This window comes from Triturus cristatus, chromosome 3_1 (assembly GCF_964204655.1).
Source record: "Triturus cristatus chromosome 3_1, aTriCri1.1, whole genome shotgun sequence".
Classification (NCBI taxonomy): domain Eukaryota; kingdom Metazoa; phylum Chordata; class Amphibia; order Caudata; family Salamandridae; genus Triturus; species Triturus cristatus.
The window spans coordinates 430,801,857-430,819,198 of NC_140583.1; the positions used below are offsets into that span (position 1 = coordinate 430,801,857).

General features: G+C 44.9%; 1 protein-coding gene across 2 annotated transcripts in view; it reads right to left on the minus strand.

The window, feature by feature from the left end:
• Positions 1-17,342, minus strand: part of COPS2 (COP9 signalosome subunit 2) — a 289,702-nt gene that overhangs the window by 158,585 nt on the left and 113,775 nt on the right. For both annotated transcript variants that reach the window (XM_085644223.1, XM_085644221.1), the window contains exon 6: positions 4,567-4,644. In XM_085644223.1, coding sequence (XP_085500349.1) covers positions 4,567-4,644 — 78 coding nt within the window. The remainder of the gene's footprint in view (positions 1-4,566; positions 4,645-17,342) is intronic.

Here is a 17,342-nt window from a genome sequence, read left to right on the forward strand (position 1 = left end):
AACCCCTTGCAATGCTCCTAAAGTAGACCAGTATTGCCTACCGTCTCTATGCAGATGACACCCAACTCTACATCAAAATCTCATCATCTAGAGACAACCATCACCTAGCCAACATACTCTCCATGGTACAAACCTGGTTGACCAACAACCACTGAAAGCTTAACCCAAACAAAACCGAATTCTTCTTCATTCAGCCTAAAAGAAAGTCATATTCTATCCATAACTGGCTTGACAACCTAAAAGCACTAAGCTTGAAACTATCCATCTCTGACTCTGTAAAGTCACTATGGATATCTCTTGACAATAATTTAAACATGAAAGAACATATTAATACTTTGGCAAAAAGTGCCTTCTAGATGTTGAAACATCTATAATAAATAAATAAATAAAAACCCTTCCTCCCCCGTGAAGATCTATAAACTGGATTAAGACAACGCAACAATCACAGATACTCTAAAAATCAACCCCATATATATGAAATCCACACTCACAGTGGTCAGACTTCTCTCTGGGAAGAGGCAAAATGACCACATCTCTTCCACACCCAAGAAACTCAATTGGCTTCCAATCGAAGCAAGAAGCATTTTCAAAACTGCTTGCATAACCCACAAATCTCTCTACACCGGAAATCCTAATGACCTCACTGACAAACTTTCAAAAGCTGGCCAAAAGAGGCATCTGCGAAGCTCAAATATTCTGCTCGATTCCACCGAAATTCAAGTCAATAAAACAGGGACAGGGATTTGGCTTTGAGAAAAAAATTAGACTGGGTGGATTTGTAGACTGCGATGTGTAGAATTGGGGCACAATAGTGATGACCAAATGCACCATTTCTTGTAGAAAGACTACTCTGTTTGGCAGTTGACAAACCATATCTGGATGAAACATTCCATCCGTATACAGAAGTTATCTGTCAGTATGTAAAATTAGCCAATGTGTGATCTAATGAACACACTTGCGTCCTATAGGAACCTTAGACCTCTGTATATTGATCACATTTCTAAAAACTGTAAGCCTTTTTTTTTTTTTATAAGGCGTTTTGAATGTTGCTCTGTTTTCAATATATGCCTATAATCAGACATCTCTATGATTACCGATATGAAAATGTGTTTTATTCTCATGATGTTGATCTTGCTGACATTAGGAATATTTGTTCATGTTTTTTCACCCCGTTTGAGATCCCTGATGAAGCCATTTTGGTTGGCTTTTTTTTTTTCTCTGGCGTCTGTTTATATTTTGTTTGTAATATATACGTTATTGTTTTTATTGTTGTGGCTCTTCTCATCACTTTCTTATGTTATTTTTCCCTTTCTTGTGCATATGTTAGGGCTTCGGTGCATGGTACCCTGGACTGGGGTTGTGGCCTAAGATTGCTGACCTCTCAGAACAACTGTTTGCTACTGAACCTTTGACTATATAAAACAATATTGTCAGACTATGTATTAGATCTATTGGAAAATAGGATATTTTCCTGTGAGATGTTTCCCCTGCTGCAAAATAACACGTTTAAAGATGGATGCCACACAGGCCCATCAATTGACACTATACTATTCATTGGTCTAAATAATACTTACAAGATGGCCGCCTTCGAGGCTTTCTCAGATGCATTTAATAGGTTGTGGATGGACATTTCTGTTGGCCCATTTTCGGCGACCTATGAAGAAAATGTTGCTTTGAAAATTATGCTTTTCGAACTACTTTTATCCTTTCAGATTTCCCTCGTTAATTATATTATCTCAGATGTATTAAGATACTTCCGACTTTAGTTATCATGATAGTCGTAGGCAATTTAATTCTTGATATTTTGGAGTCTTTCAGCCTTATTACAAGTATTAGGGCTTTGCTATGGAAATAAGCACCACTCCAAGATGCCCGCCATGATGTAAAGGCATGACAGAATGCCTGATGGCTGACTATGTTTGTGACATACAGGTGATTTCAACGAACACCAGCTACCGCGAGTATTTAAATCAGTACAGGGAAGCTATTGGTTTCCCGCCTTTTTCGTTCTCCGACTGTGACGTCTTGCATCTCGAGGATACTGTGCTAGCCTTATATCGGTAAGCCGATTGGAAAGGGGGGGCGCTTTGCTCTCGCGCTCACTAAAACTAGGCTATGTGATTTAAAATTGCCCGTTTTATAACTTTATCTGCTTGGCAACCCTGCGTAATCCCTCTGCTGGGGGGTTGTTTTAAAGAGCTAGCCTAATATCAGTAAGCCGATGTGTGGGGGTGAGGGGGCGCCTTGACCCTATGCTCACTACAACCTGGCTATGATATATTAAATAAAGAGCATTTGGCAGGACACCATACCTTTTTCTGCACTAGAAGCACCCTCCTTTATCTTTTCTCTTGCTGCTTATCGTCGGCTTTTGCCCCGATACATCGTTTGATATAGAACACAAGGGGGGATAATTTGAACTACTTTTGACCCTAACGAGTAAGGCACACTTAGATCTTGGTTGAGGATACTCTGGTGCCTTCGGGACCAGTTTTGCGCTAAATAAATAAAAAAAAAAATCAATCAGTGCAGAGAGACACAAGCACAGTTTTGTTGAAAACAGCATTTCCATGTGGGTGCGTCTTTCTCTTAACCAGCTAGTAAGGGGCTCTATCGGTGGCACTAATAGCAGGGGCAAATAGGAAACCCTGACATGTGCCTCTATAAATAGGGAATAGCTCAGAGGTATTACTATTAACGCACACACAGGTGACAGGCTCCGGATACAGTAACTCGACGAGTCCTATAATGTTGGGGCTAGTCCACATTCTTCACAGGACTCGAAATAAAAAGGGCCATTCAAGGAAGTTATATGCCCTTTCCGCATCCAATAAAACAGATAGAGCTTTAAAATCTTGGTAGATCTAATGCATGAGTGCTAAAAAGGGTCATAAATTGTTGATGATCATTCTTCCGGATGTAAACCCCGATTGTTCTGGGAGTATCAGACTTTTCTTTAAAGTAATTACCAACCATTCAGACCAATAGGTTATTGTCATGGTTTATTAAAGAAAGCAGACTTACAATCTTTATCAATTTTACCTGCAGTGAGCAGCAATCTGCTTGCAGAGCTTCTCGGTACAAGTCAGTTAGTCACAGGGAAAGCATTGTTTTAAATTCCTTATAGAACTTAGCACAAATACATCAGAGCGAGGCGCCTTTCCCCTGGGTATGCCCTCAACTGCTGCAATTTCCTGAACCTCAATAGGTTCCTAGAGGATCTAGTGCTCCTCTCTGGCCACTGAAGGGCAACCCCATCCAAGTATTGTTCAATGGGGCTGGGGTCCACAAGAGACTAAAGAACATACAATTTATTGTTGAGGACCTTATATTCCTGCAATATAGCCTCATTACCTTCAATCACCTCCCCTGTAGCAGTATGGAACAAATAAACAATTGCTTGTTTATAACACTGTTGGAGCAGCTAGGCAAGTGTCTGACTGGCCTCTCACCTTCACCATTCTCACATGCACTGGCCTCCTCCCTCAAAACATTACCTTCCTTATCAGCCATCTACCTGTAAGAGACTAAGGTTTCATTAAATTCTTGAAGTATCCTGGGGCTGTGACCTCTCACACATTGCACCTCCAACTCTGTGAGTTTGTTAAAATATTCCAACTAAAAGTTTTAACAATCAGAGGACCACAAAATGTTTATCCATTGTGAAGCACCTGAACGCCTTCCACGCTGTCGTAAAACGGATCCATTTCTTATTGCGAGAGAGGTTTGCAATATGCCCCACTGAGAACAGTGATCGCCCACAGCAAGGCAATGGTCAGCTGTTTTGGCAAAGGATCAGGAGTCAGAGTTTTTAACCAACCTCTTCCCCACCCTCAAACAACAGAACATTGATCTATTTTGGCATAGAATTAGGGATCTTAATTCTTCGATTTGTATTTACGACTAGACTGCAAATAGCATCACAAAGAGTATTTCTGTTGTAAGGTGCTGCCCTCTGTTGAAACACAACCACAACCACACACACAACCACACACACACACACAACCACACACACACACAACCACACACACACACACAACCACACAAACACCCCCCCCCCCCCCCCCCCCCCTGTACGGAGTTCATTAATGGAAGACTTTAGATAAAAACTATTCTGTCTTGACATTTCTTCTTTATTGCAATAACAAGGTTATAATATATCTGCAATGATTATCAAACCACATGCCACGAGCTCAGTTATGGATTCTGGACCATGACCCTTTCAACAAGCTTTGGAACGTTTCATCATAAACTATCCTGCATCACTGCCAATTGGGAAACCCCGAAGTCTCATTTTAGATACTACAAAATTGTAAAAACTACACAGATCGGGATAAAAACTCTCAATTTTCAAAAATTGCACATTTTCAACAGCATATATATATATATATATATATATATATATATATATATTATATATATATATGTGTGTGTACATACATACATATATATATATATATATATATATATATATATATATATATATATATATATATATATATATATATATATATATATATATATTAAATAAAACTGCATATTTATATTGAAATTTTAACACCGTACCTGGCATGACTGATGTAACTGGCGTAAAATCTTCTGCAATTTTCCATATTCTTCCCGTTCTAAATATAATTTACCAAGCTAAAAAATAAAATTATAATATTTGAATCTGTTCACACAGGCACTATAATGTGACAAAAATGAATCTGGAATTCATTAAAGAGTCAAGGCAAAGTGGTTAAAACATTTTTTTTTATTCTCTTTATTAAACAACAAATCGATTCCAGCCAGCTACACATCAAAAAACATCAGACAGTCATATGTTGTACACCTTCCACTGTGCAGAAAGTATTGGTGCAACCGTATAATATGTGGCACATATCTCGAGCAAGTGTACACATCACATATGGTTTTTCTGAACTCCTGGATCATGTTGCCATGCACATCCCCCTCTAGGCTCTGAATTTCTCCCAGAGGCTCCATATCTTTTCTCATTTCTTGGGGCATCCTCTACTCTTATATACTACTTTCTCTGCCAGTTGTCACCAGTCCATATACGTGATCCAGCCAGATAATTTTGGAGGATCCCAGGACCCCCACAGTAGTGCTATATTACAGTTTGCCACCGAAGCAGCTAAAATTAGCCATGTTTTTGTATGTGCAGGCCATCGGTCCTCCCCCGTAAAGACCAAGAGGAGCCAGCATGCCTCTGGCTGGATATGGATCCCGAGAACCCTCGTCATCACCACCACAACACTCGTCCAGTACCATTGTATTATTGGGCAGTTCCAGAGTATGTGGAAAAAGGTGTCGGCTGATCTGCAGCCTTGAACACAGTGCTCCGAGGTCACCCTCCCGATCTTATATTGGAGTGTGCGGGGGTAATATGCTCTGTGTAGGATTCGTAACTGGATCAGTCGGAATCTGGCGTATAGCTATGTCACTAGGGCTCTGTATTGCTTCCTGCCAGTCGTCGTCCTCTAAAATATCCAAATACAGTTCCCAAGTCACCCAAAGCAGTCCATGCGGGGCAGAGAGGTTGTTCATTAGTTTCCTATATGTAAGAGAAATCACTTTGTCAGGGATTGGATCTAATAGCAGTCGGTCTTCTAACGGGGCGTACTCGGGTATGGATTCCCTATCCTTAATGTGGCACCTTAGCGCATGTTTCAGCCTAATGTCCCTGTATTGTTCCTTGTCCGCTAGTTGTAGTTCACTGAAGGCAAACAGCCTTTCTTTGAACCAAATGTCCCAGAGGGTATCTAGGTCTATGCAGCTTCAACTGCGGAATCCCCTTAGTCCCCCACCTCTCTCAGCGCATCGCTGTGCCACAGTGGGGTTTGTTGGGGCAGCCTGTCCTTCCATATTAGCGTTTTGGTGGCAGCGTACCATGTCCGTACCACGACCTGGGTGTGCATAGGGAGTAGCCTCCCCCCACCCTGATACAGCGCCGCAGGGTACCCTACCGTTCCCATAGCCTGATGGTCCACTCGGTATGCGGGTTCAGATTGTGGTGCATAGACCGAACTGTTAATATTTTTAAGTTGGGACGCCAGGTAGTAGTTCCTTATATCTGAAATAGCAAGCCCACCCTTGTATACCCTTCATTGGAGTTTGCCGAGTGCAATTTGCGGCACCCCGCTACCCCAAAGCAAGGTACGTTGTTCCCCTTCGATGCTACGTGTTTTATACAGCATAAAGTAGTCGCGGGAGGGCCATTAGGGTAAGAGGGAGTTGACGCCAGTGAGCAATGTCTTCGCTATGCCTCACCAGTTGCTTGTGGATGTTCATACGGAGGAATTCCTCAGGCGAATGTGTGATCCAAAGTCCCAGATATTTAAATTTGTCCTGCTATATCAGTGCCGCGCAGTCGGAGATGAGTGGGGGAAGCGATCCCACGAGATTAAAAAGGAGGGATTTGTCCCAATTTATTTGGTAACCTGGGATGTGCCAAAGAGGCGGATTATGTTAATGAGCCTATGGAATGTCTGTCGAGGTCTGCTTACTTTAGATTAAGATATCATACGCATACAGTGATATTCGTTCCTCCTAGGCCCCCCCATGCCAATGCCCCTCACCATGGGGTCTGCTCTGCTCCATGCCGCTAATGGCTTGAGTGCTAAAGCAAAGAGCATGGGGGACTGAGGGCAGCCCTGGCGTGTACCTCTGTGAAGAGGGAAAGGTCTGGAGACTATCCCATTCACTCGGACACAGGCGGTGGGATCCCGATAAAAAAGGTGTACCCATGCAACAAAACCCGAACCAAGACCAAACCTGGCCAGAACCACCTAGAGGTATGGCTATTCAATGCCATCAAATGCCATGCAGGCGTTCAGAGACAGCAACACCGCTGGGATTTGCTTCTACAGCTTGCATCACCCCGTACAGGCGTCTGAGGTTTAGTCTGGTGTTATGCTGAGGCATAAACCCAGTTTGGTCCAGATGGACCATAGTGGAAATCACAGGGGCAAGCCGGTCTGCCAGTACCTTCGCTAGCACTTCTGTTACGAAGTTGAGTAGGGATATGGGATGATAGGAGCCACAAGGCTCCAAGGGTATTTTTGGGGGAGAGGGGGGGTGAGGGGGGGGAAGGTGACCACTACTATGGAGCATCGCAGGTCAGTGGGCATTGGACAAAATCAGTAGGGATAGCACCGCTAGCAGGTCTGCGGAGTCAGCAAATGACCTCGAGGACGCCGATTGGTAGACATTCTCATAATACGACGCAAATGCCTCTGCAATGTCTGCCCCGGGGCTAAGTGTCTCCCCAGTGTCAGTCGTAATCTCCGTGAGCCAATCATGAGCATGATCCCGCCTCTAACCATGCAATGAGCTAGTTAGCCTTTTCACCAGCATCGTACAGACGTCTGTGTGACTAGTGAATGTTGGCGCGTCGCACCCTCCTCCAAGTTCCTGAGTTCCATCTGTTTAAGGCGAAGCCGCATGAGCAGCTCCGGGGTGCCAGGCACCTCCCTTCCTTCTGTAGTACGCCCGCCTCTGCCTGATTGAACCCCCTAATCACCACTTTATATGCCTCCCAAGGTGTGCAGAGAGAGTCAACTGACCCAGAGTTCTCAGCGAAGTATTGTTGGGTGCGCTCTCTGAGCTTGTCCTGGAAGTCCCCGTCTTTAAGATGCAACAGGGCAATTCGAGGGGGAAGCGTGAAGTTCCTAGTTGGGCCATGAAGCCAGATCTGCACCAGGGAGTGGTCCGATATACCCCTGGCCATGTGATGGGCTCACCAGAAGAGTATATTGGCTAAAAACAGTCTAGGCGGGACCTACTACCATGTGCTGCGGATATGTGCTTATACTGCCTACCAAGGGATTATACAGTCACCATAAGTCCGAAAAGCCCATTGCAGAGGCAAAGCCCGTAATGGCCCTGTCTTGTCAGTCCTAGTTTGTCGTGTTGTCCTGTCCCATTCCTGTGACATCACATAGTTCATGTCCCCGCCCAGTATCAACACCCTGGGTGGCATCTCTAATAATGTCACGCTTAAATTCGGGAAAGTGCTTGCGTGAAGCCTCAGGGGGGATATATGTAGGGCATAAATTTAGATGACGGCCTTCCCACGGCCAGGTCATGGCCACAAATCTCCCCAGCGGGTCCCGCCAGGCGTGGCCCGGGATGAACGGTACTGAATTCCTGACCAGGATCACCACCCCCCTTGAACCTGATGTAAAGCCCACATGTGCCCAGAGGGTGTAGCCAAACCTATTTGGTGCCAGGTAGTGGTGCCCACACAGGTGCATCTCCTGGAGCAGAACCAGGTCGGGGGCATGTCTGCGTAAATATTGAAGGACCGCAGTCAGTTTGAACTTGTCTCTCAACCCATTAACGTTCCATGAGAGAATTTTCAACGTCGATGCAGGTTGACTGGCCATGGTAGTGTTCAGTTACATATGTACTGCTCATTCTCACTCGGTGCCCACCCGAGCTCTTTGACCTGGTTTTTAAGCATGGCGGTGTCTGTGGTTAATACATTTAATGTGGCTTCCACCTCCTTGATTCTGGCGTTCATATTGTGGATGTCTGCCCTGATCAGAGAAACTTCGGATGACACGCTGTCAGTCCTGGCCTCCAGAGATATTCTAACTGTGGTGATGGCTAACATGATATAGTTAAGGGTCAAGCCGGTTTGTCCCCCACAGCCGGGGGCGTTCTGTCGTGCGCGCCCTCCGGTTCCTTTTCCTTTGCGTATGTTCCTTTCTGCTGTGCGTATTTGTCAAGTTTTGCTTACATTGTTGTGCGGCCGCATTTCCTTTCGGCCATTTCTTCTCCAAGTGTGCATGGGGTGTGGCCAGAGCTCGCGGGCCCAGCCAGCTGCCCTATGCGGTCTTCTCTAGGGCCAAGACCTTTTCCGGTCTATCAAGCGTCACTAGTTAAGCCCTGCTTTGTGTCTGGCGTTACACCCTTTTCACCTATCTTTCTTCCCAGGGGTGCCCCCACTCTTGTGGTGCTTCAATGTCCGGTGTATTTCCCCATCCCAGGAGTGGCCCCAAAGCTCGCCGCACAAACCCATGTCACGATTCCCACGCGGGCGATGCTCATTAAATTAGTCCACGGCTCGTCAGTGCTCCCTAGGGCCCAACGGTCCGAGCAACTTTCTGGTGCAGTGCTGCTTCTTATGGGTGGTTGCTCTGCTATCCCGGGATCAGTGTTTTAAGTTCGCTGGGCTGTACCCAGTATCCCTGGAATGATATGTGTGCGATTATCCCTCGCCAGCCCTCGCAGCGTAGCCAGGCAATAATGAACGTCTTTAATTCCTGCTATCGCCAGCTTTGATGCGTCTCTACTTCTTCAGGAAGCCCCTCAGTCAGTACTTGAATTGCAGGGGCAGGCTGATATGAGTGCCTTGGGTCGGTGTTCCTGCCGTTCATACAGCCAAATCTGCGATGTCCCGGGGAGCCGTCTGCAGGGCAGGCTCTACCCACTACTCCCCTGAGTGTCTCAGCGTCGCCGGCAGGCTTAGATTACAGCCGGCGGAAGCCATCGCGTCCACACAACTGATCCTAGCAGTTCGTTGCCCGGCCGCTCTGTGCACTTTCACACCGCCTTCTGCCCCTTGGGGGTGCCGCAGGTCCTCACCGCCTCTCCCAGCCCTCACCGCCGCTCGGGTCGGTTCCCGAACAGGGCCTCTTTTCTGTCTGGGGTGGCAGAGGACCAAAGCACTTCTTCCTCTCCTCGCCGCACACCACCTTCATCACGGGCGCTCCCTCACCGTTGCAGCATCTATAAGGGCCGCCTCAGCGCCACGGTTGTTCCGCGGTCTTCCGGACCTAGAGCGTATCTCCGGACTGCAGCGCCCAAATCACTGCACGCTAGTTTCAAGGACGTTCCCTATGCTCACTAGCACGAACAGCATTAATTATGGCTCGTTTCAATGCGGATAAATGCAGATTTTAATCTTGCCGGGTGTGGTGTGTCGAAGCCGCACTAGTGTGCGGCAATCTTCCTCGGCAGTTGGCCACACACCTAGTGGTTTCAATTTAAATCATCTAATGATTTCCCAACATCTATTGTGATCCACAATTTCTTAGGGCCCCCTTTCTTCTAATCTTAGTTTATTAGAGAGTCCCCTGATGTTGTCATATGTAACCTGTAATAAAAATCCATCTCATCCGTAATATCATGCCCAAAGATCACCATTCAGTCTGTCTGTATTCTGTTTAACACTTAGATACTATCTTCACATTAACAATCTGCAGTGTACTCCTTGTTAATAACAGCTACCCTGGAACATTTAATCTCTGTATGAGACCACTTCTAAGATGTTCTGATTATACACAAACGGCCTCAAATTGCTGTCCTAATTCCAGTACATCAAGCACACCCAAAACCTTCCCTTCATATATAAGGATTATGTTACTTACCCAGTAAGCATCTGTTTTTGGCATGTAGAGCTGTAGCTACACATGCTTTGCATACTCCTGCCATCTAGTTTTGGATACGTTTGCAAGTTGTTTTTCTCCAAAGAAGTCTTTCCAGTCACGAGGAAAGGTGACTCTTCCTTTTGGTGATATTGCGCATGGGCATTGACTCCATTGTTAGATCGCTTTCCCGCAAGAAGGTGAGAATGGAATAATTGAGTGTAGAGATGTCCATGCGAATTAATGTAAATAGTAAGAACTGCAACAACTATAGGTGTCCGGGGAGGCGGGTGGGCGCACTTGAATCTACAGCTCTACATGCCAAGAACAGATGCTTAGTGGGTAAGCAACATAATTGGTTCGAGGCATGTGTGCTGTAGATACACATGAGTTGCATAGACTAAAAAGCAGTATGCTCCCAAAGCAGTGGCTAACCTGTAGATGTTGCAGTTGTCTCAGTGTTTTAAGCACTGCTTGGCCTACATTATCTAACACATCTACACAATACTGTTTGGTAAATGTGTGTGGTGTAGATCCTGTTGATGCCTTACATATGTCAGCTAGAGGGATGTTATCTAAAAAAAGCTATAGTAGCCCCTATTTTGTGAGTTGAATGCGCTCTAGGGGGTATAGATAAAGTTCTTTAAGCTTTCACATACCATGTTTGAATGCATTTAACAATCCATCTTGAAATGCCAGATTTAGAGATGGGATTGCCTTTGTGAGGTGGAGCAAATGCAACAAACAGTTGTTTTGTTTTGAGAAAATCTTCACGTTTTCTATGTAGTATAATAAGGCTCTTCTAACATCAAGTGTGTGAAGAGCTCGTTCTGCTACTGAATCAGGTTGAGGAAAAAACACAGTTAACTCAACTGATTGGTTAATATGAGAAGCAGAACCTACTTTGAGAAGGAATTTGGGATTGTTGCGAAGAACTACCCTGTCTTTGTGGAGCTGAAAGAAGGGTTCTTCTAAGGTTGCAGCTCACCCCACGCTCCTCAATGAAGTGATCGCAATGAGGAAAGCAACCTTCCATGAAAGAATCTGTAAAGGACAATTATGCAAAGGTTCAAAAGGTGGACCCATAAGCCTTGTAAGGACAATGTTGAGATTCCACACTGTTGGAGGAGGGATTCTTGCTATTACCTTTTCCAAGCATTCCATTACTGGAACTTTGAATGGGGCTAAATGCTGTCTCCTCTGCAAATACGCAGCTACCGCTGCAAGGTGCAAACAAATAGATGTATAAGCCAGTCCAGTTTTCTGGGAGTGCAACAGGCAACAGATAATGTTTTGTACATAAGCATCTAGAGGATTGATTTTGTTATTACAATAGAGAACAAATCTTTTCCACTTTGCTGGTAGTAGGCTTTCTTGCTTCCTTTAGAATAGAAATACAGTCTGGTTGTAGATTTAAATAACCAAACTCTATGACTTCAGTAGTCAGATTGCTAGGTTTAGTTCTTTGGGATTTGGATGCCTGTTTCTCCATGGTTCTGAGTGAGGGGCCTGGAGGTGAGATGCAGCTTTTGATGTGGAACTACTGACAGCTCCAACAGGGTGGTGTACCATGGTTGACGGGCCAATGTGGGTGCTACTTGAATTAGTGTGAGGGATGTTTGCCTGAGCTTCCATACCAGAAACTGAATGAGCGGGAGAGGCAGAAAAGCGTAGGCAAATATTCCTGACCCGTTTATCCATAGGGCATTGCCTTTGGAGAGTGGGTGTGGGAACCTGGAGGCAAAGTTTGGGTATTTTGCATTGTCGACTGTGGCGAACAAGTCTATTTGTGGAAATCCCCATTGTTGAAAGTATCGAAGGAGAACTCTGGGATGAAGTTCCCAATCGTGAATTTGCTGCCTCTTTCTGCTGAGGAGGTCGGCAATTTGATTGTTTATCAGTTTTCCAGGTGCCAGAAGATAAATCCTGTGATGGATTGCCCAATTCCAAATGGCTTGAGAGAGGCGTGACAGTTGGAGAGAGTGTTTGACCCCCTTGTTTTCGTACATAGTACATTGCGGTCATGTTGTCCATGCGGACTAGGACAACTTTGCCTATGAGGAGAGTTTGAAAAGCTTTGAGTGCTAGAAACACTGCTAGAAGTTCTAGGTAGTTGATGTGGAGACTTTTGTGATTGGCGCTCCACAGACCCTAGATTTTGTAATCTAGGAGATGGACATCCCAACCAGTCAGGGATGTGTCTGCTGTTAGCACGATCTGTGGAATAGGGTCGATGAAGGGCCGCCCTTTTGATACATTTTGTGGGTTCCACAACTGCAGAGAGCGTTGGGTGCGGCCGTCTACCAACACCGGATCAGTTATTTGACCTGTGACTGATTTCACTGACGTGCTAAGCACACTTGTAGGGGGTGCATGTGAATTCTTGCATGGGGTACAATTGTGATGCAAGACGCCATCATTCCAGACAGTTGCATGAATCCTCTGGCTGGTAATGTTTGGTTGGGTTGCAACTGTAGCATCATAGACTGAATGTTGTGAATTCTGGCTACATTGGGAGAGGCTAGAGCTTTGAGAGTGTCTATAGTGACCCCTAGATAAGACAACATATGTGAACGATGCAGGTGAGATTTCTGTGCATTGACCATGAAGCCCAATTGATGAAGTAGGTCTATTGTGGTTTTAGTGTGTACAAGACAGTTTTGGGAAGTGCTGGCTGTGATGAGCCAGTTGTCTAGGTAGGGGAAGACATGAATATGTTGTCTTCGGAGGTGAACTGCGACTACTGCCAGACATTTGGTAAATACTCTGGGAGCAGGGGTCACTCCGAACTGCAGTACTTTGAACTGGTAATGTTTGCCTGCTATCACAAATCTGAGGGATTTGCGATGAGACTGGATGAATTGGAATGTAAAAATATGTATCTTTTAATTCTAGAGTAGATATAAAATCTCCCTGCTGTAAAAATGTAAGTACATATAGAAGGGTTACCATGTGAAAGTTCTCCGATAGTATGTATTGGTTTAACTCCGAGATCCACAATAGATCTTAAGGAGGCATCTTTTTGGGGGAAAGTAGAGAGAGTAAACCCCTGAATCTTGGTACTGTAGTGGATCTGGTTCTATGGCTCCCTTTAGTAAGAGAGATTGCACTTCTTATTCGAGTGACTGCAAGTGGTCTGGCAATAATTTGTGAGAGCGAGTAGGAAGGTTTGGAGGATTGGCGGTAAGCTCCAGTCAATAACCATGTTGAATAATTCAGATCACCCATTTGTTGGTTGTTGTAGATTGCCAAATGGGGAGAAACTGTTGAAGTCTTTCCCCGACAGGTGTGGAATAGTCGGAGGGAAGCCACTGCTTATTAGGTGAAGGGGAGTTCCAGGGTGTGCTGCCCTTACCCCTGCCTTTGGAGTGGTTTCCTCTGTACCCTCCTCTATAAAACCTTCAAGGAGAGGACTGGTTGTTACCTTTGCAAGAGGAAGCATTCTGGTCTGAGGGTGTGTTTTTGGACTCTCCCCGATAAAAAGAACGACGAAAGGTGCCTCTGTTTGAAGGAGACTGGTGCTCCCATGGACTTTGCCACTTCGGGGTCCTTTTCCATTTTCTCAAGGTCCTGATCTACCTCAGGACCAAAAAGATGTTTTGTCAAAGAAAGTATTTGAAAGAAATTGTTGTACTTCGGGCTTAAACCCGGAAATCCTTCACCAAGCATGCCTTCCGAGTAGGACGCTAGTGTTGACCTCTCTATCTGGGGTGTCAGCAGCATCTAGAGCACACCTTATCGAAGAATTGGAAATTAGCTTTCCTTCCTGTACCAAGTCTTGCGCTTTTGCTGTATGCTTATCTGAGAGATATTGGACCAACTGCTTCATTTCATCCCAGTGCGCCCTGTCATATCTGGTTAAAAGGCCTTGCGTGTTTGCAATGCGCCAGTGATTGGCAGCTTGAGCAGCTATGCATTTGCCAGAGGGTCTATTAGCTTGGATTCTTTATCTGGGGAAGGAGTGTCCTCAGAAGTGTGGGAATAAGCTAGTTTACGAGCATTGGACACTACGAGGGAGTCTACTGGTAACTAGCCCTTAATAAATACAGAATCTGTTGGGGAAGGTTTATATTTTTTATCGACTCTAGGAGTCGAGATGCATGCAGGCACAGGATCTTTAAAAGGTTCGTCAGCGTGTCTCATCATACCTTTAAGCATAGGGAGTGTTAGGCTCAACCTGTGTGTGGATCCTAGTGTCTCAAACAAAAAATTCTTCTCGAAGGATTCTTTGTGTGGTACCACCCCATTGTATTCTGCGGCCATGGTAATGAGTTCTTGATAAGATACATGATCATCGGGTGGAGATGGCTTGGCAGGATAAAGGTCTGGATCAGGGTCTAATGGAGGGTCAATTGTGTAATTCTTCCATGGATCTACTGGTAAATGCATGTCCCCCTCATCAATATTGTCCCTGTCAGGCTAAGATTGTGGAGAATCCGGAGGTGTGATGTGAAAAGGATCTAAAAGTTGGAGAAGTGGTTGGAAGTGGAGGGGATGGTGGTGGTGGATGAGAAGGACTGGTACCAACATTCTTCTTCTTTAAAGGAATCTTGTAATGACGGTCACCATCAGGAAGCTTGTGTTTAGGAGGCAGTTTGATGTGAATATGTCCTGTATCTGGGTTAATATGAAGTCTCTCTTGTTTGGGATCCAATTTGGGAGGAACAATGTCTAAATTTGGATCCGAAGGGACATCTTTCGGGTTCAGCGCGGCGGTTACGGTGCAGAGATGGAATGACCTTTGGATGCGGAAGGTTTTTGGCTCCGAAGACCTTTTCTTTTTCAGCGTGGAGGGTTCCAGCTCCGGTTTTGGGCTTCGAACCGGAGGGCTTAGGTTCCGAAGAGGATTTGGGTCCACTTGGTCCCGAGCTGGAATGCTTGACAGGGTATTTCGTTGCCGAGCTGGAAGGCAGGGCATTGGAAACATGGTCTCGGTGCCGACCTTGGCCAGAAGGCGGAGGTAGTGTTGAAGCCTTAGGTTTTTGGTTGTGGGTTGATGGGGCGAAAGGTCTATAGTACTCATGTCATCCTGTCCCTGCGAAACTTCTCCGATGTCGAGGTCTATCTCAAGCTCCGAATCAGACTCCGGCACGGAGAAGTCCTCTTGCTCCTTCGCCGCTGATACATTAATTTTTTTGGGCTCGGGCTCCTCACCAAAGATATCCAGCGTGCTGCATTTCTCGACGTCGAGCCCTACGACCGCGAAGGGTTTGCTTCGACCGAAACGATCTGCAAGCGCCGCAGTGTTCTTCTTTGTACTCCGAAGACAAGCACATGTTACACACCTGGTGTGAGTTGTTGCACGGATACTTGGCGTGGCACCAAATACAGAATTTGAATGGAGTCCATTCCATCAACGAAGAGCTCGACAGACGCGGTTAGGCCCGAACGCCGCCCACAAAGTTTTCCGATCGAAAATGGAGATTTTGTTGAACGAAACAATATGCGGAGAAGTGGGAAACGTGTACCAAACAATGCCGCAAGGGTAGAGTGGACTGCACACCAAGAGGAAACCGAAGCCCGGTTTCAAAGCGGAGTGCAGCAATACACGCCCAAAACTGAAGGCGGAAAAAAACAATCTAACAATTGAGTCGAAGCCCATGCACACTATCACCAAAAGGAGGAGTCACCTTACCTTGTGACTGGAAAGACTTCTTAGAATTAAACAACTTGCAAACATCTGGACCCAACACTAGATGGCAGAAGTATGCAAAGCATGTGCATCTACAGCCCACATGCCTCAAACACCTATTTTCGCAACACAATAGGTGACTTTTTCAAATAAAACAAACCGTAGACCATATTTAAAGTGATTCACAATTCCGAGCTCTCTTAACCTATACATACACGAGTGTCTACTGAAATCAGAAACTGTCAAAAAATAATCCTACTCTTTGACTCCTAGACAGATGCAAATCATGAAATACGGGTGCATACAATAGTTCTGGTGATGCACGAGTATGGTTTTCACCTGTATATCATGATACAATGAAATGCAAAACCAGATTGGCAGCAAGGGTAATTAAAACCAAGAAAAACATGTAAGATGTAACGCCAGGAATATGGTATGCCATATATTCCTCTATCTTAGACTAAACAGTCTTTTGGTCGGAGAGAAGAATACGATTATACTTTAAGAATGTTAGAAAAACCTAACTCAAAGAACGCACTGCTCATTCCATGCCAACTCTATTTAATACCTACCACAGATCTCTCTAGTCATACTAATCAACAAATCTAAAAAATAGTATATGCGGATGACACTCAAATCTACATAACAGAAAGCAAAAACCAACACGAACATCACTCTTTCCCCCTTGTATCATTTAGCTCTGCGTCACTATCAAGGAGATGGAATGAATGTCAGCGGAAAGCACAATTGCTGACACCTTCTTATTCATTTAGCCCTGCACCAAAGGCTAAATAATGTTCACCAGGCTTCTCCAAATCCTATTCAGAAAGTACACTACTCTGGACTAACAGTTGCACGCCTATGACTGCCCAAAAATCAGTACACTAAGAAAGCCACCAACACAAAAATTTGCTAGCAAAAGAAGGATATGAATCTCTAATTTCGAACCCAAAAAAGTAATTTTATCATACGCATTGTCACATATTTAATACCCACAACACTTCAAAACTATGACCCTCAAAGAGAATGATCAACAATCTCCAACAGAACACTGATATCATTTGTCGAAACTAAAAGACTATGCAAGATCTCCCTGTGGACCAAGGAAAACCACAACCAGTTCTAAAGACTCTACAACGCAGTGTGGTGCATTGCCCCACTAATGCCACAGAGTGAATCAACATATCGGTACATAAACGTGCAACAAGGAGAGCACATGGCAGGACCACAGGTAACAATGTTGAAGAACATGTTCCTGAATACTATGCGACTGACACGTATCTAAAATTCTTCCTGTAAGAACTGAAAACATGTATTTTCCGTTAGATCTTCAT